The sequence below is a fragment of the Brachycentrus maculatus genome, unplaced genomic scaffold (genome assembly GCF_059751285.1).
Source record: "Brachycentrus maculatus isolate JH-2025_06_01 unplaced genomic scaffold, ASM5975128v1 h1tg000326l, whole genome shotgun sequence".
Taxonomy (NCBI): domain Eukaryota; kingdom Metazoa; phylum Arthropoda; class Insecta; order Trichoptera; family Brachycentridae; genus Brachycentrus; species Brachycentrus maculatus.
In genome coordinates, this window is record NW_028281075.1 from 1,690,949 (window position 1) to 1,718,559 (window position 27,611).

Sequence of the window (27,611 nt, forward strand, 5' to 3'; positions counted from 1 at the left end):
TGATTTTCATTATGCGATTTCGAGAATTCAAGATCCCAAGGCGGAAGCGCCGACGCGATCACGATGAAGACTTGATTCTAATTCCGGTAGATTGCCGATACAACTAAAGCTGTTATTCAGGTTTCTAACTAAGCTAGCGTTCAGAGGCGTAATCGCACACCTCGATTAGCCTTCGATACAATGAAGAGTATATATATGTGCATTAAATGTAAAAATCAAACGCTGATTTTTAGAGTCCACTGAATTGTATTTTATTGTGAAAAACACATAAAAAATAAAATTTGTGACAATTGTTTCGCCTTGTTATGACATTTTCAAACTAATGTCATAACATAATTGCACACCTCGATTAGCCTTCGATACAATGAAGAGTATTTATACATTAAATATAAAATCTAACACTGATTTTTAGAGTCTACTAAATTAAATTTTATTGTGAAAAACACATCAAAAATTAAATATGTGACAATTGATTCGCCTTGTTATGGCATTTTCACACTAATGTCTTAACATTAGTTTGAAAATGCCATAACAAGGCGAAACAATTGTCACGAATTTTATTTTTATGTGTTTTTAACAATAAAATACAATTTAGTGGACTCTAAAAAATCATTGATTGATTTTAACTTATAATATATAAATTTAAATGGAGTTCTACGAATTAAACGCCAAATCTATATAAATATGAAGAGTATTATATGTAGTTACGAAAAGTATGATTTTATCGCTTTAATAGGCATAAAATATAAACTAATATTAATAAAACCCTTATCCGCACCCCAATGGTGCATAGGGCACTGTGTCTTATAAACGCAGTGTTATCATGATCGTTTTACACATGAAGGAAAGGTGATCAGCCCTCCGCTTCAGGTAACCAGTCCATGGTGATATTGAATAAATATTACAGTGAAAAAATTACTTATATTTATTTTTACCCCCCTTGGGAATCGAACCCGGGACCTCCAGAACGGTAGCCGAGCGTGCTGACCATTACACTACGGAGGCGGACAAAAAATAATATAAATTAGTATAAATATATATTATATATAATATAAATATATATTATAATAAAAATAGTGTAAATATGAGTACGCACTGAAGTAAATTTTCCATCCTAGATAATTAAAATGAGTATTATTTTTATTTGTCACGAAGTCGCCGTTCCCGCTCCGCATTTCCGCGGAGGCTCGGCCGCCTCTCCTCCAATCGCCTTTACGCTCGACTCGCCCACAGATGGACTTCGCACCGCGAATAAGTTTTATATTCAAAATACATATAAGTACGCTTAATATCCTTCAAAGTATAATGCTTCCTACATTTTACTTTTGCCAAGCGAGGTGATTCGTATTAATTAACCTTATTTAATGCGTATAAGCTGGTTAAACGCGGTCTCACGCGACCACGATAAGCATTTATTGACTAAGTAAAAACAAAGTCGCTTGTTTTGTTCGCCCCTTTATCTCTTCTTTATTACTACGATAACTGTTTGTTTTTTTTTATTATTATTTTTACGTTAGCTCTAAATTAAGTCTGCCTATTAATCTTTTTAACTTTTGCTATATTTTATTCTTTCTGTTTACTTTTAACTCATTTAACATTTCGCTCACTCCTTTCAAGAACCTCATAAATCAAAAATCGTCAATTTTCAGTTGTGCATGTTTTCGGAATGCCCGGAAAATGTACTATATCCCAGCAAAATATTTTAAACTTGATATTTACCCTCTACAGGGTAGAAAGTGTTATTTTTTAATTTTAAAGAAAATGTATTGTTCAATTATTTCTTCAAATATACTAAATATTTTTCAAATGGAAAAAAAACCTTCAGGTTTTACCTTAAAGATCTGTTGCACAGTAAAAAGTTCAGTAAGTGGCTTGATATTTATTTTTAAAACATTGTATTATATTTTTAAACTTTAAAAAGTTTTCCTGAAAAATCAAGTTTTTTGATTTATGACGTTCTTGAAAGGAGTGAGCGATTTGTGAAATTTTGTAATTGAAATATTACAATTACCTGTTTTATTTGTTATTCATTATTGTAAATGTATTTTTGTTTATGTTCTGTTAAATTTCTAAATAAATAAAATAAATATTTTTGGCGTGATACTTTACCCAAGGATGTGCAAAAATTATTATAACTAAATATTTGTCATTTTGTTTATTGTTTCGACATTCACTTTGTGGTAATGATTAAATTGTAAATAAAGACACTTGTACATTATAATTATTTTTTAACGACTAGTTTCGGAAACTGCAGATGCTTCCATCTAAGGGTTTTGAGGTTATATTTAAACTCATAAATGGAAGCATCTGTAGCTTCCGAAAATAGTCGTTAACAAAACAAATATAATACTCAAGTGGTAATAAACAAGTGTCTTTATTTGCAATTGAAATATTTGTCAATTGTTAATTGTTCACGACGGGGTAGGGAGAGAATCGAACAACACATATTCCAGATTTTGAGCACATCTCTCGCCTCTACGTATCTAAAATTAGCACAACATTTGCTTCTGTCAATATGGATTTCCAGGTCTTAATACTTTTTTTCTTAGATGATCGAATTAGAAACATCTTCAAATTGTATACATTTTTAATATGACTACTACTATTTTTGTGGAACGTGTGCGCACAGTAACGCCCCGAGTTATGTAACACGAACGTTGTGTATAGAACGTTAGAAAAAAATCAGAGTAAACCTGCATTAAATTTTACCCCTCAATTTTGTGTTTCAAACACCTATTACCCAAGTGCAATTGTTTTGACGAATATTATAATAAATAGTATCTATCTATGTAGTATTATTACACAGAATTATTTATTATTACAGAATAATAAATATACGTGACACTTCACCAATTTACAAATTCGACTTGCGTAAAATTCAAGTTACTTAAAGGTACTACTGAAACCCATTTCTTACCTCGGGATATTCCTCTTTTGACCTTTGTCCGCATCCGATAGTGCAAAGGGCACTGCACCGTATCGGAGCAGTGTTATTTTTATCGTTAATTACATGAAGGAAAGATGATCAGTTCTTCGCTTTAGGTACCAGGGTTGTATTAAATCAACATGAAAAATATTTATTTAATATTTATTTTATTCCTCTTGGGAATCAAACCCGGGAGTTTCAGTACGATAGCCAAACGTGCTAATCACTTCAGGAGGCAGATACAGGGGGGAGGGGGGTATTACTGTACTCGAAATAAATACGAATAACAAGTGTGTTTTTTTATCTATAATACTAGTACCTAGGTATTTTTGCTGATGTGTTTTGATTTTGATTTTAATTTTTACTGTTCGTGGTTAGAAACCTACCAAATTCAAATTTGTTTTGATGGCATACTTAGGTGTGCTATAATATTTAAGATAGGAATTTATTATTCACAGTAAATTTAGAAGTGTTTTCTTCCAACACTCTCCTTATCATTCATAGTTCACTTTGGTAATATCACTTTAATAAACACGAGTTCGTGACTACCAGTTTCGGAATAATCATTCCATCATCAGGTCATTAAAATTTAAATTATTACGGTCTGACATTTATACAACAATAAAATTTTGAAATAGAGAAAGAAGATGAATGAATCACAATGGGAATAATTTTAAAAGTGGACTTGAAGTTAAATTTAGTTGGTTATTTATTATGCTCGTATTACACAAAGTGAACGATGAATGAAAAGGAGAGTGTTATATTACCATACCACAAAGTTATCAATGCTTTTAATATACAAAATATGTTTTCTTTCATTCATTCGCGCAATATTAACTTCTCATTTTCGACCTCTATGATAAAAAAATTAAATTATTATCAGATTGATCAAATTAAAGGTATTGTAGCACATACAATAAGATATTATTCTTAACCCTAAATACTTAATAAAGTTTTTACTACAATAGTTTGCATGTGAACTTCGGAATTCACGAATGATTTTGCAGTCTTCGTAAACACGATACAAATATAGCATCCGGACAAATTTTGCGTAAAACTATCGTTCGGATTACGATTTCACTTCTTTATTTTGCCATACGTATCCGGTTTTTAAGTATATTTTTATGTTTCGGTTTAAAATATGTGCGTATTTTTTATACGAAATGACACTGTTCTCATTATTTTATGTTATTGGGAACGAATGATAACGGGCGACTTGGATTAATGAATTGAAAATAAATAAGTGCAACTTTCAAAACTACCAGAGTAATTTAGTTTTTGTTTTGTATTAAAACACTAAGGACGGGTGTTTTTTACGCCTGCAGAGCGCTGGCGACGGGATTCAATAATTGTGTACATAAAGTCAAGACCTTAACAAAGAGATTGGTACATAATATTCATATTATTTCAATAAATTTGAAATTATACTAAATAAAGCGATGAGAATAGTACTTAAGAAAAATATATATAATGATATAGAAAAAATTAGAGAACAACTCAACTGGTTATCTATAAAAAAGAGACCAAAATATAATATGCTGATCTTTATATTTAAATTTTTTAACGATAAATTACCAAAATATTTTTAGGATAAAATAGTTTTTAAACAAAAATTTTCATGAACATATTACTAGGAATAAGGATAAAATAAGACTGCCATTGTTGAAAAAAAACGAATCGCAAAATTGTTCAATGTATAAGGGTTTGAAAATGTACGAGTATGAGATGCCTGAATGTATGAAGAATGAAAAGAGTCTGAAAGAATTTAAAAATAAATGTTTTGTTTACTGTAAGCAGATGTAAATATATATAAATGATGTAAATTAAGTGTAAATATTAGCTAACTAAAGAAATAATAAAAATTAAATTATAAAAACATTAAATAATTTCTTATTTTCTGACTGAATGAGGCCGGTAGGTAGGAGGTAAAAATACCCTTCCCGTCCTTAAGCATCAATCGACCGAACGGATGGAAATACCTTTCTCGTCCTTAGTGTGTTAAGTACTAGTATAATATGTATTTTTTTACAACAAAAAAAGTATTACGATGACGCAATTAAATTATATAATTCAGTAATTTATTTTGTATGCGGAAGTATCGTGATTTTACGTTTGCGAGTTTTTTTTATCCACAATAAAATTGTTAATTCTGTCTTCAATGTCGTTTCCATCGTTTTTTTTTATATTACTCACATTAAATTTTACGTTTTTTTTAATTATTTTTTTATTTAAACTATCTAGAAAGTATTTATAATGCTACCATATAACAAAAATATTTAATACGGTAATCCACGTTTTGACATTTATTTTAACATTATCACAAATTTTCCCCACAACATTTTGGGTGAGTTCAAATCCTTGTTCACATATCGCTCACTCCTTTCAAGAACGTCATAAATCAAAAAACTTGATTTTTCAGGAGATCGTTTTTAAAGTTCAAAAATATAATACAATTTATTAAAAATAAATATCAAGCCACTTATTGAACTTTTTACTGTGCAACAGATCTTTTTAGGTAAAACCTGGAGGTTTTTTCTCCATTTGAAAAATATTAAGTATATTTTTAAAAAATAATTAAACAATACCTTTTCTTCAAAATGCAAAAACAACACTTTCTGCCCTGTAGCGGGTAAATATTAAGTTGAAAATATGCCGCTTTTGCTGGGATATAGTACATTTTCTGGGCATTCCGAAAATGTGTACAACTGAAAATTGACAATTTTTGATTTATGACGTTCTTGAAAGGAGTGAGCGATATCTGGTTTTGATTAAAAAGTCCAAGTGTAGTATTGTTTTAAATTCGTAAATACATTTTTTATAGCAACCAATATATTATTATTTTGGTAACAACGTTTGGTAATTATCTTTTGTTCTGTATTTCGAAAATCTTAAAAACCCGTTTGTTAAAAAAATTTGACTCCTTAAATAGGACATGTCAGTAAAAAGAAAATGTTTGGTGACCCCTGTATGGCAGTGTTATGAGTATATCACTCGAACTACTCACTATCAGTGGGGATATGTTTTTATTTAAAGATAACATTGTTAAATTTATCAATTGGAGCATAGAGGTACTTACGTATTGTCAAAATTTGCAAATTATGCCTTTTTTAACAAAACATATTGATAAATGTTATCGTGTTAGTATTTTAATTGCATACGTCAGTATCAAACAATGTTTTTTTAAACACAAAAATATGTTTATTTATATGTTTGAAACTGTCTGTATTCTTTTTCCTTTTGTCATTAACAATTTTAGTCACACAATTTAATTTTACAGTTTTGTATTAATAGATTTTCTATTTCTTCATTGTGGCGTGGAATATACTAGATATTGATTTTTAATTTGAGTTTTACTTGGTAAAAACCACTATTTATTTAAATCTATTGTGACACATGTTTCGATGCATTCCACATCATTTTCAAACACCGTATGGTGTTTGAAAATGATGTGGAATGCATCGAAACATGTGTCACCACCATAGACTTGAAGAAATAGTGGTTTTTACAAAGTAAAACTTTAATTAAAAATAGATAGATATTACCACAAAGTGACTGCCGAATCAATTAATGAAATTACAAGATATTGCATATGACCTTGTTTATGCTGAAATACATTTTGATAGAATGTGCGGTGAATTAATGTTTATGGAAAGAAAAATGTGTTAAAAAATAGACAAATCACTAAACATTTGTTGAATGTATGTATTTTCAAAATATGTTTTGAACATTGAATTATTTTTATTATTAGTCAAAAAAGTAGCTTAGGCAGTTTCTAGCCATTGCAATCCGTCATTTAAAACTTGCCAGTTTTCCAATTTACTTTGACATGTAAATGCCATCAAAATTTAATGATTTTATTATGTAATAAACAATATTAAATTTTTATGTTGGTGTGATAAATCTGCACATACACACATCCACGAACAACGTTCCAATAATAAAGCAGAATATGACATGTTCGACTCTTTTATTTTTATTTATTTTTTTATGTTATTTCTGTACATCTTAAATAGCTTATCCTCCTAGAATACACATTGGACCTGCCATGAACCAAAATATCACCTTCTTCTTATTTTCATTTTTAAAGTAATTTATTTTAAAAGTATGTCTTTAGCCTTGAACTAATTTGCAAATAGCAACTTTTCAAGAACAAAGGGTATCGAACTGAGAAATGTACGCATCTTTTGTAAAGTTCATATTGTGATTTGTAAGAATGCTTAACTGGTCAAAGTTTGTTCTAATTTACAACATTTTTAGTGTGTCCTAGTAATTGTTCAAAAAATTTGGATTATCTCTAATTACAGGAGTTATTTTCACATTATACATATATTTCTCATATCACCAATAGATCGGCTGTCCAAACTCAAAACACAGTAAGGGACATTTTTTTTGTAGATTAGAAGTAGATTCTACTTAGTCCAAAAATGCAAAAAAACGTACTACAAAGAAATGTCCCTTACTGTGTTTTATGTTTGGACAGCCGAGATGTCTCTAGTGAAGTTATAGTGATTCAAGAATAATGTTTCAAAATTGGTTTATATATATAGAACTTCCAAGAATTTGAGTAGTGTGGTTGTCAATAATGGATAGAATTGGTGAATGCTACACGTGTGTAAAGTGATCACTTAAACCAGCCTATGACCGTCGTCAGCCACGTAAATGCCCAGACTTCCATATTCTTCTTCATCTTTGATGAGATGTCAAAAAATAATATTGTTCTAATTTTGTACAAAAATACAGGACTTCTGTTTATTCACCTTTTCTAAGTTCATTTTCTTACATAGGAAATGAGATATTTTCAATTGGCTTAATTTCTTGATGGAATAATAAATTTATCTATCTTCATAGTGCAATAGCTTGTGTATATACATATCAATTGATAGCAAAAATCCATTAATGCAAAAGTGGTATAGAATGATACATCAAGGTTAAAAAACATACTTAAATATTTTATTTTACAATTGTATTTCATGAATATTACTGACATGGAAATCACATTTAAGTGTTTGATAAGTCGTGTTATCGTACTGTATCTGCTTATGAAATATTATAAACAAATTGCGTTTTCTCAGTACAGTTTTGACACTAAATTAATTAGATAATTTCATAAATATATATAATGTGTATAAATATATATACAGTGGAACCTCTTATAATTCATTCCAGAATCTTACTCATCAAGTGAAACATTTTTTGTTTCGACTGCCGCGGAAGTCCTGGTCACAAGTTAATTTCGTGAGAAGGGGACTTAACATTTCGCTCACTCCTTTCAAGAACGTCATAAATCAAAAATCGTCATTTTTCAGTTGTGCATGTTTTCGGAATGCCCAGAAAATGTACTATATCCCAGCAAAAGAGGCATATTTTTAACTTAATATTTACCCACTACAGGGCAGAAAGTGTTGTTTTTGCATTTTGAAGAAAAGGTATTGTTTAATTATTTTTTTTTAAATATACTAAATATTTTTCAAATGGAGAAAAAACCTTCAGATTGTACCTAAAAAGATTTGTTGCACAGTAAAAAGTTACATAAGTGGCTTGATATTTATTTTTAATGCATTATGTTATATTTTTAAACTCTAATAACGTTCTCCTGAAATATCCCGTTTTTTGATTTATGACGTTCTTGAAAGGAGTGAGCGATTTGACAAAATGTCGCTCGTTAAGGGAGCAACTTTTTAACAATTTTTTGTTTGTTATGCGAATTACTCGTTATGAGAGGTGCTCGTTATGAGAGGTTCCACTGTACATTACATGCATAAATGAAATACATAATTCGAGAGGAGGCAAAGGAATATTTTTCTTCTTTGACCCCTGTAGCACCCAAATGATGCATGAGGCACTGTGCTCCAGATTTTTGGGTATAGGAGTGAAATTTATTTTATGCAAAACAGATGACGTAATTGAAAAAGCTCAGGGTGAAAGACATTACTGCTACATAGGAAATGAAATTGAGTAGGGATAGTAGATAAGAAAAGAAATTGAGTAGGGATAGTTCGGCTGTCCAAACTCAAAACACAGTAAGGGTCATTTTTTTTGTAGTACGTTTTTTTGCATTTTTGGACTAAGTAGATTCTACTTAGTCCAAAAATGCAAAAAAAACGCACTACAAAAATAATGTCCCTTACTGTGTTTTAAGTTTGGACAGCCGAGTTGATAGGAAAAGAGAGTAGTAGTAGTGTGTAAGACACCCGGGGGGCAGACTAAAAATATTTATTAAATTAGTTGTTAATATTTAAAAAAAATGTTTTTGGTCACTGCAAAATTTTAATTGTTATTTACAAGCCCTTTGGCTCTCATTTTTCTAGCATATTGTAACATTCATTTATGAAATACCATTAGTTCATCATTATTAGGTGTATTATTTATGCGACATAAATTAAATTGATATGATAATGACATTCCTTTTATTGAATATATAAATTTGTATCAACAGAAGTCATTAGTGATAATATTTAACCACAATAATTGTATTATTTGATGCGGTGATGAGCAACCTTTTATGCAGCAGCTCAAAATTAAATAATATATGTCGGCTCCAAAACAACTGAGGCGACTCTCTCATATGAATTGAGTGTAATTACATATCTTGTGTTGCTTATCACTGATTTTACGATATTCTTGTAATAATGACATTAATTTATTATATTTTTATTACATACAAGTATGTAATTTTAATCATGATAAAAAATTATCTGTAATCCTAATTTTGATGTACTTTTATATTATCATCCATATGGATTAATGATGTTATCTATCCAATATGATGAATATTACATAGATAGACGTACAATATAGCATATGCAGTATATGCGTCAGGTGATATATTGCGTGTGCTTCCACAATAATAATTATTTTAATTATCATACGATGTAGATTACGTGGAGTACTATTAATGGTTTGATTTAAAACTGACAGGTGATGATGGATGATGGTAAACTTAGTTTTTATTAGAATAAAAATGAATATTTTTCCAATATAGTTTGTATTAAATAAATTCCATTTCAGATTTCGACAAATTGTTGTTCATGTGTGAACTTGCACTAAACTGTATTTTAGTCTGATTTAATAAAATTGTTGACTTATACACATCCTTTTATTTGGCTTCGTTATAATGTATGTACATCATAGACTTAAGTTGGCTTCGCTTTACCAATCTGCTGAACTCTCCGGATACTCGGGAGTCCTAGTGAGATGTCTTCAAATAATGCTGATGATAGAAGTTAAGAGAGGAGTGTGGTGTATTTAGAGCTAGTTTGGTCTTTTCTTAATTAGGTTACAATAATATTTCTGACGCTTTTAAAAATTAGCAGCTTCACATATCCATGACTAGTTATTGTTATATGAATAGAGTCGTAGATAAATCAACATTTGATGAAGATAAACATCATGACAGCACTATAAGCCCTATAATAATCTGACACCGAGAAAAGAGTTGTTTTATTTTTGATCCATTGAATACCGTTGCCAACTGCCGTTGAAATTTTGGAAAAACCCTGTCTTTTATTTACTGGATTTCATCATCCGTTATATTTGAATCATCAAAGTCTGAATTGTGCTAAAACTGTTGTATTTTGATCGATTACTAGACTTGCCACACTATTGAACAAATAATTAGGAATTAAGCTGCATTTCTTTCTTAATGTTAAGATTTTAAATAGTATCCAGTTCCTCGAAATTTGTCAATAGACCTGTGAGTGCGATGGAAGAAGTTTCTTTCATATATAGTTCTACAATAGAAACCGAAGCGGTCTGTAACATGGACCGCTTTTATTTGTTAAAATATCCACTGTGTTTGTCCTTTTCTCCCCAATTTTACCCGTTGTTATTTCCTGTGATATATTTTTAATTAATGTGTTTTTCTTGATAGCCGTGTCCCACTCAGGAGAGTCATGGGCGCAGTTCTCCCCGCTACTGGTTGCCTTGGCTGGACTGCCGGCGCGTGGCAAGACACATCTGGCCCACCGCCTGGCACGCCACCTCAACTGGCAGGGTGAAAGCACCAAGGGTACGTACCTATTCCGCCACACCCAAACGTCACAAACAATTAAAATATTATTCAAATATATCGCAAGAACATGTCACCCATCCTCCTTGACAAAAGAAACCAATCTACTTTTTGTATCATTGATGCATTTTTCATGAACACAAACCTGTGTATTATTAGAGAATTTTTTGCATTGAAAATAGAGATTTGGGTTAGTAATAAATGTGTTAAAGATTTAAATGTTTGCCAACAAAATAAAACTTTACAATACTTAACTCCTGTTAATAAATTTGGGAATCTTTTTTAAAAATTCCTCTTTAAGTGTATGTTTATAGATTTAAACTATAAGGTATCGTAGAACGGGGCTTCTTGAACGTTGATGTGTTACTTGAGCCCAGTACAAAAAAAATATTTAGATTGTGGTATCGATCGAAGTATTGTGACAATAAGTGTCACCTGTCAGGGAAACAATGAATCATGTGTATTCGTTTATTATTATAGACCAAAAACAGATTAAATTTTTTTTTTGTAGTGGGCTTAAGAAACAAATCAAAGTTCAAGTAACCCCGTTCTACGGTATAACTTATTTTTTGCATTATTTATTTCTGACGTAGTTTATAAAAAATTATTAAAACTCAAAACGGAACTTGGTCTGAGCGCTCCATTTTTGTTAGTGGTCTATATATCAGTCAAAATATTGTCCATCGTTAGCCACTACTTTATTCCATCTTTCCAGCAATAAATAAATCCCGTTTCGAAAAAACACCACGTCTTTTGAGGCAATCCAGCCATTGACCCAATTCTTGACATCTGCATATGAATGGAAATTGTGTAATGTTCATTCATAAAAAAACTTTCCGAAACACCCAATATTTGCAATTTTCACACACGCATACACACACATTTTAACATTGTCTGCAAAATTATTTACATTGATTGTTATTATTACAGTGTTAATTGAAATAGATTAGGGTCATTCATTCAATAATATGTTCCAATTCATTATGATCATAGTGTTGGTAGCATTGTGTAACATGCTATTTCTTGTGATATTGCTCATTATGAAACCTGGTAGACTAAAGAGTATTTTAAATGTTTGCTATTAACACGCTCAACACACAGGCAGGAAAAGAATTTCTACCCGTTTGGTCGATTGATGCTCAATGATGTGAAGGGTATTTTTACCTTCTGTGTCGGCCTCATTTTAAAGTCAGAAAATAAGGAATTATTTAATGTTTTTATATGAATATTATGTACCCCATCTCTTTGTCAAGGTCTAAACTATATGTACACTATTATCAAATCCCGTCGCCAGCGGTCCGCAGGCGTAAACAACACCCGTCCGAAATGTGTTAATATACAGTAGAACCTCGGTATACATCTGCTTTGGAATAAGTTCAACTTGGTATATGTCATGTTTGGACGCGAAACATTTTGCTTGGTATACGATCTTCATTTGGAATACGACTTGCGTGCATGCAAGAAATTGTTAGTTAAAATGAGTCACAACACCCTGCGATACTCGTTACTTTTCACGTGTGTCAGTATCGCGATTGCTACTTTACAGTGAACGACTCGCGCATTAACTGGGAATCTTATGTGATTTTGAACTTTTCCTTGCTATATCGCTCACTCCTTTCAAGAACGTCATAAATCAAAAATCGTCAATTTTCAGTTGTGCATGTTTTCGGGATGCCCAGAAAATGTACTATATCCCAGCAAAAGCGGCATATTTTTAACTCAATATTTACCCGCCACAGGGCAGAAAGTGTTGTTTTTGCATTTTGAAGAAAAGGTATTGTTTAATTATTTTTTCAAACAAACTAAATATTTTTCAAATGGAGAAAAAACATTCAGGTTTTACCTAAAAAGATCTGTTGCACAGTAAAAAGTTCAATATGTGGCTTGATATTTATTTTTAATGCATTTCATTATATTTTTAAACTTTAAAAACGATCTCCTGAAAAATCAAGTTTTTTGATTTGTGACATTGTTGAAAGGAGGGAGCGATATGTCCTATTTGGTACAAGTCTCATGATCTGGAACAGATAAAGGACGTAAACCGAGGTTTTACTGTGTGCTATGTATTTAAAGATAAGCATGTCGGTTATCCTAAGTTGTCTGTTTGTCTCCTGTACTTACCGGGGTTGGTTTGTCTGGTGGGTTATCGGTCACTCACGAGTTGGTTGGTTGCAGTGTTTGACTGCAGCGAGTACAGAAGGAGACAGATGGACGCGTACGGGAGGCACGACATGTTCCGAGCCGACAACCCGACGGGCGCCGCCGTGCGCCGCCAGAGCGCCCGCGATGCCGTCCACGATGCCATCCAGTGGCTCAATGAAGGGAACAGTATTGCTGTTAGTTTTGCTCTATTTCATTTATCACCTTATATTTTATGCTAAATATCAGTGTTTACCATGATCTAATGATATACCCTATAAGCCAAATATGATACTTCTTCAAGTCGACTGTATTGCAGGTCCATTATTATAACGGTATATACACGGGTCTACCAAACAAGAAAATGACTCGACTGCAATCAGTGTTAAACGCAGCAGCGAGACTGATTTTAGATTTTCTTAATTCAGTGACATCACCCTACTACTGCACTGGTTACGCTTTCCCGGAAGGGTCAAGTACTCTAAACCCTGTCTACTTATGTATAAATCAATACATAATATGGCTCCGGAGCATCTAAAAGTGCTGTGTATTTGAGACAAATTGGTTGATCAACGTCTCATGCTTCAAATGCCTACAACAACTGCTATGGGCAAAGTGATCTTACCAGGTCGCAGCTAGTGCACTAAATTTGGCCAGCGTGCCTTTGCTGTTGCGGGCCCTTCATGGCGTGGAATGCTCTTCCACCAGTAGTTAGAGAGAGTGTGAGTGAGATGATCTTTAGAAAAAAACTAAAAACATATTTGTTTGCTAAATCATTTTCACTATCTTCTTTGCCCCAATTTATTCACAGTAAAGCGCCATTGAGGTAGTATTTTACAAAAATGGCGCTACATAAATTATCCAAAATTATTATTATTATTATCAACTGGGCTCATTGATGACTTGCTAAAAATTATTAGCTCTGATTAGATTATATTGATTGAAAGCTTAACACAGGTATGTTACTCTATGAGTGACTTTTGTGTACTTCAGGGAATGGCGGCATTGTACAAAATACCCTGTATATTTTTTTACCCATATTGTTATGATACATCCCTACTTCTTAGCCATTATTTTATCCAACAATCGTAGTCAAGTACCTAAAAGATTACCATCTCCAAATTTTTTACTATCATTATAACAACAACAAAAAACTGGTAGTGTTTTTTTGGGATATGCCTAGTGTTTGTTGTATTTCTTGCGATGTTTTAGGCACCATTAATATTTGATTATTTATATCATATCATTTCAGTAATGGTGTCCGAAACATCAAGAAGCATGATCAACACACTACATAATTACCCTGACACACGCTATTAGTAGCTGAATGGCCTTGAAAATCTATAAAATTTACTGATTAAAATGTTTTTTATCCCGCTAATATAATAATAGTGATAATGTTTCTCTGAATTGTATTATCTTTTTTTTACATCATTCTTAATTCATATTTTACTCAAAGCTTAATCTGGACTTGCAGATATTCGACGGAACTAATATAACGGCTCAGCAGAGGCACGACCTCCAGAACCATTGCGTGGAAGACCTCGGCTTCCGGGTGCTGTTCATCGAGTGCATCTGCGACGACGAGGAGCTGATGGAGAAGAACATCCTTGAGATCCTGCGCTACTCGCCGGACTACAAGGGCATGAAGCAGGGCGAGGCGCTGGAGGACCTCCGCAACAAGCTGCAGCACTACATGCGGCAGTACGAGCCCATCGACCCGGTCACGGAGGACACGTGCTACATCCGGGTCTTCAACGGAGGCCAGTCTGTCAACGGGCACAAGCTGACCGGCCAGAGAGAGAGTGCCATCCTAGGATACCTGTCCAGCGTGAAGCCCATGCCGCAGACCCTGTACTTCACCCGGGTAAGTGACTTACCTGGCTCTTTAAATCTCACCACAAATTGTATGTGGATGGATGTACTGTGTTGCAATGTCGCCGTAGGTTGTGTGCACTATCACATCTGGCTTCTAGTATCCCCCCATCATAATTATGACAGTGACATATTTAGACAGGTGCTGTGGCGCAGTTGGACAGACGCTCGACTGCGAAACTGGCGTCGCGGGTTTGATTCCCGCCAATTGCTAAATGAATTCAAGAAAGATATATTTTCAATTGGTCTGGGTGATTGTGATGTATTTTTCAAATTCACCTTCCCTATCCTTACTATCCTACCTCCAGACAAGCATCTAAAGTAGACGCTTTGTGGGTTATTCCTTTAATAATAATAAAAAAACACCATTATTTTTAATTTGTTATGTCATTTACACTGTGTGGCTCAAAACTGAAATTTCTATTACTATTTTAAACAACGAAAAATATTGAGTATTGATGATTAATGATATTTTTACTATTTTAATACCACATAATATATAAGGAAGTCACAAACCTTTTCATTGAATAATTATCCACCTTAACATCCAATAACATATCGCTCACTCCTTTCAAGAACGTCATAAATCAAAATTCGACAATTTTCAGTTGTGCATGTTTTCGGAATGCCCAGAAATTGTACTATTGGGTTGATGCAAAAGTAATGACCGTTTTTTATGATCCCAGGTAAAAATTTTTTTTTTCATAAATTATGAATAGTATCTTCTTTTTTTATGATTCCATTGTATAAAGGATGCTTTCCCTCTACTTTCTATTCAGTTTTGGCCTGGCCAGAGTACAGTAATAACCCCTTATATTTTTTCAAAATGTCGTTCGATAAAGTGCATTTACGTCATTGTTTACTTTATGAATTCCGTAAAGACAATACCGCGAGTGTGGCAACCAAAAACATTTGTGAAGTGTACGGAGCAGATGTCATCAAAGTTCGACAGGTACGAAGATGGTTTGCAAAATTCCGATCTGGAGATTTTTCACTCATTGATAAACCACGTACCGGGCGGCCATTGAAGTCTGATGAAGACGAATTAAAAGTCATAATTGACACCAATCCACGTCTAACCATCAGAGAGATTGTGTCAATGATGGAAGTCAACCAAACAATCGCATTAAGACATTTGAAGCGTATGGAAATGGTTTCGCGGTACGAGGTTTGGATACCTCATCAATTGTCGGCTGCCAATTTATTGGATCGTGTTTCAACGCGCGTTGCTTTGAGTGCGAGACAAAAACATGAACCTTTTTTGCATCGTTTGGTGACGGAAGATGAGAAATGGGTCGTGTACAACAACGTGACAAGAAAAAGACATTGGACTATACCTGGACAAGCCCCATTAACAACTTCGAAGGCCGAAATCCATAAAAAAAGTTATACTTTGTGTTTGGTGGAATAATAAGGGTATTGTGTAATTTGAACTCTTGGAACACGATAAGACAAGTACAACAGAACGATATTGTCAGCATTTATCCAAATTGAACATGGTCCTTCAAAAGGATAGACCAGAATTGGTAAACAGAAAAGGGGCAGTGTTTCATCACGACAACGCGCGACCACATGTGGCTATGATGACCCAACACAAGCTAAATGAGTTAAATTGGGATGTTATCAAGCATCCACTGTATTCTCCAGATCTTGCTCTTTCTGAATTTTATTTATTCCGATCACTGCAAAAAAATTTAAATGATGAAAAAAATTATTCAATAGAGCAGGTAAAAACATCCCTTACTTCATTTTTCGCATCAAAATCCACGGAATTTTATACTACTGGTATTTATAAGTTGATAGAAAGATGGGAGAAGGTTATAAGAACTGATGGAAATAATATAATTTATAAAATAAATAATACACAAGAAAAAAAAAATAAAAAAAATATATGTAAAAAACGGTCAAAACTTTTGCATCAACCCAATATATCCCAGCAAAAGCGGCATATTTTTAACTTAATATTTACCCCCTACAGGGCAAAAAATGTTGTTTTTGCGTTTTGAAGAAAAGGCATTGTTTAATAAATTTTTTAAACATACTAAATATTTTTCGAATGGAGAAAAAATCTTCAGGTTTTACCTAAAAAGATCTGTTGAACAGTAAAAAAATCAATAAGTGGCTTCATATTTATTTTTAATACATTGTGCAATATTTTTAAACTTTAAAATCGTTCTCCTGAAAAATCAAGTTTTTTTTATTTATGACGTTCTTGAAAGGAGTGAGCGATATGTTGGACAATTATTGAACATCACACAAACATTTGTCTGTGTATTTCTCTCATTCATCGTGAAGGCTTGTGAGAGCGCTAAGAAAAATGTATACACCTGTTTTGAAGATGTATACATTTAAGGGAGTGAATACTCTTAAACTCCACTTTTTAGCACTAAGGTGGCCATTTTTCTTTGGTTTAATAAAATTTTATGTTACATTTAATAATCTTGTTATTGATGATTTATCTCATACAGATAAATCTTATATCGGGGATTTTCCTATCAGATATGTTTTTTTTAAATATGCCAGTGATAAAGAAATAATTACAAACAAATTAGGTTTCTACTGGTGATATAAATCACTTTACAGTAGAGAAAAGTTTAGCTGTGAAGGTCAAACAAGCAGTTAATTTTTTAGAACTAAGGTGCCCCTTTATCATCTGGTTTAATAAAATTTTAAGTTACCCAAATATGATTAATGAATTAAAAATACATATAACATTTCATATCCATATAAATTTCGATTGAAAATAATAAAGAACTCTTTTTAATCTCTAGTAATTACATATTAACTAACTAACTAACTAACTAACCATCACGCCGCTTCGCCGCAGGGGTAGGCAGAGAGAATCGAACGCCACACCACTCTGTCTTTGCAAACATTCTTTGCCTCTTCTACATTCATGCATCTCCTCATACATACCCGACGATTATTACGACTCCTGACCCGGCCGCTTTCAAGTATTTGACATACCTGATTGTGCCAAGTTTTCCTCGGTCGTCCTCTGCTTCTTTTTTCAACTACATTCGCCTCATAAATTTGTTTAACCGTTCTTTCTTCACTCATACGCTCCACATGTCCAAACCATCTCAACACACCTTTCTTAATTTTATCGATAATGCTTATCTCAGCCTTGCATTCTTTCCTTATTTCATCATTCGAACATCTATCAAACATCGTTTTGCCACACATTCGTCTGAGCGATCGCATTTCGACTGCATTCACTCTGCTTTCATCCTTCTTTTGCCAACTCCATGCTTCGCTTCCATACATAAGGGTTGGAACCAGAACTCCATTGTGTACTGCCAGTTTAGCTTCCGCTGATAGATTTTTATTTGCTAAAACTGATTTTAGTGCACCATTCACTCTGTTCCCAGCATTCACTCTCCTTTCTATGTCTCTACGTAATTTTACTCTTTAAGTAATTACATATTATTACGCATGAAATATGAATAAATACAATTGACATATTTTACCGCTTTTAAAAAATATTTACCTTTTCAAATTATCATTTCTGTTATCAGTTATTTGTTTTATATTCTATTCAAAAGTGCTTTGAGTTCCTTACTGATAAAGTAGCTATTCGTGTGATATATTTACTATCTCAGATTATTTGAATTCTGCATGTAACCAAGTATTCATGACAAACAAGCTGTTTTTGCTTTGTATTTATATGTATACATGCATAATGTATACACTTTGTCAATAAATAGGTGATAAACCATATGTTCAATTTCTGGTTGGTAAAATTCCTATTACTAAACATAAACAAATGCGTTTGTATTATCTATTGATAAATATGCATTTACATGCATGACGTCCATACGTTAATGAGATAGATAACCTTTGAAACGTTTTAATAAGATGGGAATATACTTAAAGTGATTTTTGTTCCTTCATTCTTGAAAAACATTAACACCGTGAACCCGTTTTGCCTTTCAACATTATTCATTCACTCTACCTTCCCAAACCATCTTTTTCTAACCCTTATCCGCACCCAATGGTGCATGGGGCACTGCATCATATTGACGCAGTTTAATCTTTATCGTTACTCACATGAAGGCAAGGTGATCACTCCTGCACTTCAGGGACACCAGTCCAGGGTAATATTAAATTAATATTAGAGTGTAAAATCACTAATTTATTTTCACCTCCCCCCCTGGGAATCGAACCCGAGACCTCCAGTACGGTAGCTAATGACGCTGACCATACACCACAGAGGCGGATGTAAAAACCAAACCATCTTAGCACACTTATTTTTACAAATATTTTATTTCAGCCTTGCATTTTTCTCTGTTTATTCCTCAGTTTTCCCACATATTTGCCTTAGAAATCATATTTCTCTGCTTCAAATCTGATTTTACTATTTTAATGTGAGCTCCATAATGTGCTTCTAATAGGTACCAGGAATTGGATCTTTGAAATGGTTGTTTGACCTTCACAGCTTAACTTTTCTTTACTGTAAATGATTTATATCACCAGTAGAAACCTAATTTGTTTATAATTATTTCTTTATCACAAGCACATTTAAAAAAAAAATATCTAATTGGAAAATCCCCGATATAAGGCATGTATCTGTCTGAGATAAATCACCAATAACAAGATTATTAAATATTTGTTATGTATATATATTAGTTATGTTTTACAAATAATTACATATAAGATATTTTAATAATACGAATTTGCAAAACCATTACATGTTACGTCAGTATTTCACATAAAAATATCATGAGGAAATGATATTTTTACTTATGCACAAATAATACCGTGTTTATATGAAATATAATTTTATCGGATGGTACTTTGTACTGAGGAGTTTGAATTTTAACAATAAATTATGTTTTTTTTACCCAATTTGATAAAATTACTTACTACAAGGTGTCTTAGCTATTTAGGTATTTTTTATTAAGAAAAGTAAATTAAAGACTTTTTAATCCAAAATGATGTAATCACTATTACATAATGTTGGGTAATATATCCAAAATGAAACACGGTTATTGGATTGAATTCTAGTATTATTTACATATATGATATGTGACGCGTTTCGTCTTATTAAGACATTATCAAACACCTAGGTTATTAAAAAAATCCTTCAAAGGGTAGCCAATTTTTTTTTGTTTCTACTAAAAGTTGCAATATGGATTAACTTATCATGGTACCTATTATTTTTCTGTAAGTACAAGGTATGTTCAAAGGCATAATCGCCTGATTCAACAGTTTGATGTGGCTAGCGTTCCGTGTGATAATCCGGGTTTAGATAGTGCTAAATATTCTACTTCTATATATATATATGCCGAGTAGCCAGCTCAAATGGCTCGTTTTATAATCCGATCATTCTTTCCTCTCCAGCACGGCGAGAGCGAGTACAACGTGCTGGGGCGCATCGGGGGCGATGCTGACCTGTCGCCGCGCGGCCGGCAGTACGCGCGCGCGCTGGCGCAGCACTTCAGCAGCGTGGCGCCGCCACCTGCGCAGGTCTGGACCAGCGAGATGAAGCGGACCAAGCAGACCGCCGAGGGCATCAACGCGCCCAAGTTCTGCGTCAGGCCCATCAACGAATTAGATGCTGTGAGTTACCATAATACCATACTTGTTTTTGGAACATAACTGCAAATGCCATTAAAAAATATTGCAAAAATCGCGGAGTATTTTAATTTACAATTAGAAAAATTGTGAATTTTTATTCTACTTCTTCAAACCGCTATCCGCACCCGATGGTGCATAGGGCACTGTTCAAAAATGCTAATCACATCTATCACACTCAATTAAATTATTAATTTTTCTTAATTAAAAAAAAAAGTTAATTTGCTTTGTTGTATTTTATTTAAAAAGTGGATAAACTTTGAATAAAACATTTTTTTAACCTGATAAAAAAAAAACCCTAGCATGAAGTGGTCAATATAAAGTCTCGCTTTAAAATTGAACACCTGTTCTGATTGTTATCGTGACTTGCTTACAGGGAATATGCGAAGGGCTGACGTACGAGGAGATGCAGCAGCGCTTCCCGCAGGAGTTTGCCTGGCGGGACCAGGACAAGCTGCGCTACCGCTACCCTTGGGGGGAGAGCTACATCGACATCATGTCGCGCCTGCGCCCCGCGCTCACGGCGCTCGACAACTCCCACAACGTGCTGCTGGTTGGCCACCAGGCCGTGCTGCGCTGCGTCCTCGGCTACTTCCTGGACGCCAAGCTAGGTGGGTCTCTCTCTGTGCCAAGTCAGACTTGAATTTCCCGCTATCAAATTGCGCATGCCTGCTTTATTTTGTTATCAGTGAAGGACATCGGTACTAGCAGTGTGTTAAGACTGCTGCTTAGCGATACCGCTATTACCGATATCACCATGTCAAGCTACTAGGATACACTACCTGTTACCAGATACTAGTCTGCTAACCATTTGCTCCTCGTATCTCGTACTATGCGCCGCCGAGATGATTTAATATCAGAATATCTGTGATACTTCGTATCTCCGCGTATTTTCGAACCCGAGCGATATTTAACACACCATGACTGACATCGACATGTATATTTGTCTCTTTTCATCATTCGTATCTAAAAATCCAATAGACTAAGAAACAGATAGCTTTATAATATTCAATACAAAATGACTGACCGGCAAGTCATTGATAAGCTAAAATTAGTTTTATGTTTTATGAGTGATAATGTTATCGCTGGTAATATTCGTTTGAAACAGATTTGTGAGATTTGACTAGTGGCTAGTATATTGTACGTATTACAGCTCCATACAATTATCATGATATAATGATCTCTTGAGGGATCATAGTATTTGTACCTGTGACTGATATACTAGGAACACATCTAATTGGTACGATAAACCAAACTAGGACACAAAATACCAAACCCTTTTCTAGAGGAACAGGAGGTCAGGAGGACGACAGTCAACAGTTTCTCCTGAGGAGTTTTACGTGGTTTCCTCTCAGCAATGAGCAACTGCTGAGATGTTCCCGATTGGCCCACACTAGATTATCCCTCCTGTTCGCAACACGGATAAAAATTAAACTTTTTATATTATTTAGAAACAAAAATCCACTTAATGATCTTTAATACATAATGAGTGTACATAATAAGCAAGGTAAATAATAAATGCAACTCCTATCTAAAACAAACAAAAAAAAACACCAAAGATAATAGGAACATATGTACTATACTGCCTTGCATTCACTAAAGGGCAGTAAGACCGTGTAATAGACACACAAAGAGCTGTATAGACAAATATGTATATAGCAACAATATCGAAATTTTAATAGAATACAAAACAAAATATGTTATTACTTATAATAGCATGCCTCTCCCAAACACCTGTTAAACGCCACACTTGCAGTTTAGTGACTGTATTGCAGTATACCATAAAAAAAAATGTATGTTTACATCAATATGTATTATTTTTCTTTTTGAACAGCAAAAAAGAAATTCGCAATTTTATTAAACTAAAATAAAAAATCTTTAAATTTAATGTGGTTAGATCAGGTTCGTATGAACGAACAGTCATGAACTTGGCACCTACAAATGTTTTGTTTCTAAAAACCTCAAATATATTTCTATGCTTTAAATATTATGAAAGTCTCTGGCGCTGTTGGCTAAACATAAGAGGATTTCTTTGCTACATATACAAATAACATTTATGTTTATAAATAATTTTTAATCTTAAATAGTAATTTTTCTCACATTTTTTTGTTTGGATTATTATGCTGCCTGTCATTAAATAGCACTTCTTTCTGATATTTTATACAGGTGTATCCATCCAGGTCATATAGATTTTTCTTTTTTTAAATCATCACCGAGTTCATTAGAAAATAATAAAAAATCACTTTTCTCCTTTTCTTCTTAAAATTTGGACAAAAGTTTAGAACAGGCGATCTGTGACGCTCCTATTTATTTAATTTCTTAAGTACCCAGAATAGCGACTCGGTGACTGCTTTAATGTTTATTGTCCCTCGATATTCCTTGGCTTAGTGCCCACTCAATATTTATTACGGAATTATTTCTAACATTAATTTAATTTTGGTTACAGCGCATAGTTGAACAGTGTATTCACGTGTTCCGCTAAATGTTACAAACACGCATTTGCGCAAATATTGATGACATATATTTTTTTGTCAGTTTTACTAACGTACGTAGTATTAACCAAATATTTTCAAGTATGCAGATGCCAAAATAATCTAAATAAGTTCCGGTTCAGGGTCAGTCCAGGGCTAAATAAGTGGGCAATGTTTAATTAATAAAAGTAGGTCATAGGCCTGATTATTGTATTTTACGCAGAGCAATAAATTATTTTTTGTTATCAAGCTCAACTTGTGGAATGTCTTATTGTATAAAAGTCTTCTTCTTCTTCTGCTTTTTCTAGATCGTAAGGATCTGTTTGTCAGGATCTGTTTGTATATAAAAGTAATCTTTATTATTTGTAGTCAGCATCTTTATTATTTGCGTCCCTTAACACGTTGACCCGACCTGAAAAGGTGGATTTCAGGAGATGCCAAATTATTATTTTTCTTTGAACTTGCTTATATTTTTTTAACTGTGCTTATATACGTGATCAGCCTTCGGCTGACGGGCCAGATCACACGTATACGCGTGACCGGCAATCAATGTGTTAAGGTGGTATCTGTCTGTGGTAAACCCGTGGGACTTATTGATAATTTGTTACAGATGAACTTCCCTACATGAATGTTCCCCTCCACACCATTATCAAGCTGACGGCACACGGCCACAAGTACCACTCTGAGCTCATCAAGCTGCCTGTAGACTGCGTGGACACTCATCGCCATCAACCTAAAGTGAGTATATATTTTCTGTACCATATACTTTATAAATGTGTATATTAAAACCCTTCAATTTAAAATTGAGGGACCCAAAAAATGAAAAATAATTTGAATTAAAAATTTACAACATTTTGAGTCTGTCCAAATGCTTGTTCACAAAATCTGGATTATCTCCAATTACAGGAGTTATTTTCATATTATTTTTTGACAATATAATATAGGAGTTTCTGCTTAATAAAAAGCTTCTTTACATCTCCAATAGATGTCTCTAGTAGAGTTCTAGTGATTCAAGAACAAGGTTTCTAAATTGGATCATATATATAGAACATCCAAGAATTTCAGTAGAGTTATTGTCAATAATGGGTAGAATTGGTGAATGTTACACGTGTGTAAAGTGATCACTTAAACCAGCCTATGACGGTCGTCAGCCCCGTAAATGCCCAGACCTTCATATTCTTTTTCATCTTTGATAAGATGTCAAAAAATAATATGAATTAAAAATGACTCGTTTTCATATATAAACTAGTGCGCGGCTGTGTTTAGGAGATTATTTGATAAAATGACAAGAGCAGTTAATGAAATCAGAGTTTCAAATAAAATTATAAAAAACCTCTATTTTTTTTCATGCATTCTATAGTTCCAATATAAAAATCTCATTCCACGCACACTCAACCACAAATCAACTAACTGCAACTGTCAATTATGACTGGTAAAGATGCCAGTATGTAATTTTTGTATGTAAACCGCAGAATACCCGACAGTGGGGCAGCTTGAAGCTGTTTACCCCGACTGTTTCAAACTGTTGCTTTGTGTCCGGCCTTCCATAACACGCATACTTTTAGTAAAAATTTTGGATTATACTGGGCTTTAATTCTCACAAATGATCACCAGAACAAGCCATTGATTCAATTATAAGGATAAGAATCTTACAATTTTAATAATAATAATAGTAATAAAAACCCTTATCCGCACCCAATGGTGCATAGGGCACTGCGTCATACAAACGCAGTGTTATCTTGATCGTTTACACATGAAGGAAAGGTGATCAGCCCTCCGCTTCAGGTACCAGTCCAGGGTAATAATGAATAAATATTACAGTGAAAAAATCACTTATATTTATTTTACCCCCCTTGGGAATCGAACCCGTGACCTCCAGAACGGTAGCCGAGCGTGCTGACCATTACACTACGGAGGCAGACAAAAATTTCACGGACAATTTTAGCTAACGTAATACTCTACATTATTAGTAATAAACAGCCTCGGCTAGGTTTTCACCTGTTCGCCATAATGTTTATTCATTCTTCCAGGACTGCTCCACGAGCCGCACATCAGATGACGCTCTGGTCACGGTCCCTTCGCACTACGACACGCTCCCCTCCTCTCTGTGGCAGAGCAGCGGCGCCCCGCTGTAGAGCGGCTTTGCAGGGCCGCCGCACAGGCGGATGGACCGCCCCCCCCGGGCCGCAGCCCCACTCCGCCCAACCCGAGCGCCCCCATTGAGGGACTCCGAGTCTCCGGCTCTCGAGTGTTGCCGACTCCGAAGTACGAGGCGCATATGCATCCTTTTTTGTTAAAAAACCTAGTGTCTTTAGAAATGGTTAACTAAATGTCACTGTGACGCTACGAATTAATTGGTTCAAATGCCTTTGTCAATTTGATATGTCATTTATTTATCAATGAAGTAAATAAAAAATGATTGTCAATATAACAAACATAACACCGCAATTGGTCTTCTCCTTAGCGTGGCGGTATCATCACAGGGTTCCAGGTTTGGGGTCATCATCAATATTAAGTGTTTTTGACCTGTAATATTAGATATATGTTACCTCGGACCGTTACCTGAAGAGTAAAAGTAATCACTTTTTCTTTGCCTCATTCACTATCGAGATTACGCTTGCGCTTTAACGTAATTTATTATAATTACGATATTGGGACGCTTTATACACCATCGGTGGAAATAAGGAATATATAAGAAAGTAATATAAACAAGAATTGATGTAAACAGACATCAATATGTGGTGATATTTTACACATTGTGATACCACGCGAATAGTGGGAAAATTACCGTTTCGAAGCTGCTAATTCCATAAACACTTTGATAAAAAGACCACATGATAATTGACAAGCACCTACTTTTTCTCGGACTAGTTGCTGATGACAGTGATGCAGGTAGACTGTCGATTTATGGATAATGGCGATTTAATGGTACCATCGTTTACACCTAGCACAGAATGTATACGCGACAGCGACTTTGTCATGCAGGCAGTGATGCGACTTGTTGGACATTCTGATTTAGACTGGCGTGCTCATGCAAGTTTTGGAAACACTCGGATATTCCTCGGAGAAAGAATGTTGTTACGGAGCGCATACCATGCTCCTGAACCTTGATACTCTGTATCATATAATTTGTTGACTGGTATATACAAATCAAACAAATTTACAGATGTTATTAAGTTTTGCTGCACTCTTAAAAAATTGCTCCATTTTAAGGTGAAATTTCAAATATTTCAATGAATTTCACTATGCAGTTGGATTGCAAATGGTTTTAAATTTTTTTAAAGTAATAATACTATGAAGATTTAAAATTATGCAAAGGAAATGCAACTTCGATTAATGCGCTATGAATTTATTCTGACAAATATTTTCTACGTACAAATGAACATGTTTTTAAATAACATTAAGGTTTTAATATTGACTACTGATTTATATGTGTTTATAGTAGTAAGGCATCTTAAGAAAGCCCATTTATTGTAGATTTATGTTATCATTAGTCAGCCCTTTTTTTGCATTTTTATGTCATCTGTCAATCGAATTATGAGATGTCAAATGAAAGTAGAATGAAATGGATGAGTAGTGAATGTTTTTCTTCCGATATGGCTTGATCCGCAAAAGTTACACACAAACGAATTATTGTATGTATAGAAGTTCTTTAGCATAAAGTAATGCGCAAGTAGTTGTGTCAAGATGTATCTAAGTTTTCATACTTTTAAAAGGTGACGGAATCTAATTCTTCTTAGTATTGAGAATAAAATACAAATTTAAGTTTGCGTAATAATGTATTCCTGTAACTGCATATTATTTGTAATATGTATTTTTTTATGAAATCTTTTAATTTCCTACTATTGTTATATGTTTATAACCTGAAGCCTAAAATATCTAAAAATAGTTTTATAAAATTACATGGTTATTATGTCTTATGCTGGAAACTATAGTCCAATTTGTGTTATTGATAATTTTTATTCAAGAAATCATTTTGTCTGAAATTTTAAATAAAATCACAAGAAAAGGGCAAAAAAAATCATTTTGATTATTTTTATTTCAAAATCAATTAATTTTTACTGTATTACATATGAATAATGCACCTATTAATTAAAATAAGCTATGTTTATTTTTATATTTTCTTTGTATTGACATAAAAATTGTTTATTATATCTCCTTAGATTAAAATACACATTCTAGAAATAGAAAGTATATAAATATATAGAACTATTCTTTGGATTTTATTATTAGGTGCAGTTATTGGTTGTGCCCTTGCGTAGACATTTAATTAAGTATTTTGGAAGTTAAATAAAAACAGTACTTAATTTTTTTCTTCTTTTAATAAGTTATCTAGTAATTTTATGTATAATCTTTTATATGTACTTTTATAAACAAAAATTTTTAAACAAAATTCATTACTACCCATTTGGCCTATGCAAAATTTGGATGATCAAATGTAAAATGGACCTGCAATCATAAATATACGTTTTTTTAAACCAATTTTTTGTGAGTTTTTTCAAATATTCAATGTTAATTTTAAACTTCATATGTGCTTTACTGTACAGTCAATTTCTGGCGTCACTTTTGTCTATTTGTACTAATACAACTGTACTAGAGGTCATGTTAAAATGGC

The 27,611-nt window shown here is 33.4% G+C and overlaps 1 protein-coding gene across 1 annotated transcript in view; it reads left to right on the forward strand.

The window, feature by feature from the left end:
• LOC148304238 (6-phosphofructo-2-kinase/fructose-2,6-bisphosphatase-like) overlaps positions 1 to 27,017 on the forward strand; it is a 36,148-nt gene extending 9,131 nt beyond the window's left edge. The window contains exons 2-8 of the mRNA XM_088268740.1: positions 10,797 to 10,934; positions 13,110 to 13,270; positions 14,551 to 14,940; positions 20,292 to 20,510; positions 20,902 to 21,136; positions 23,607 to 23,734; positions 25,027 to 27,017. Coding sequence (XP_088124866.1) covers positions 10,797 to 10,934; positions 13,110 to 13,270; positions 14,551 to 14,940; positions 20,292 to 20,510; positions 20,902 to 21,136; positions 23,607 to 23,734; positions 25,027 to 25,131 — 1,376 coding nt within the window. The 3' untranslated portion in view covers positions 25,132 to 27,017. The remainder of the gene's footprint in view (positions 1 to 10,796; positions 10,935 to 13,109; positions 13,271 to 14,550; positions 14,941 to 20,291; positions 20,511 to 20,901; positions 21,137 to 23,606; positions 23,735 to 25,026) is intronic.
• Positions 27,018 to 27,611: the final 594 nt, after the last annotated feature.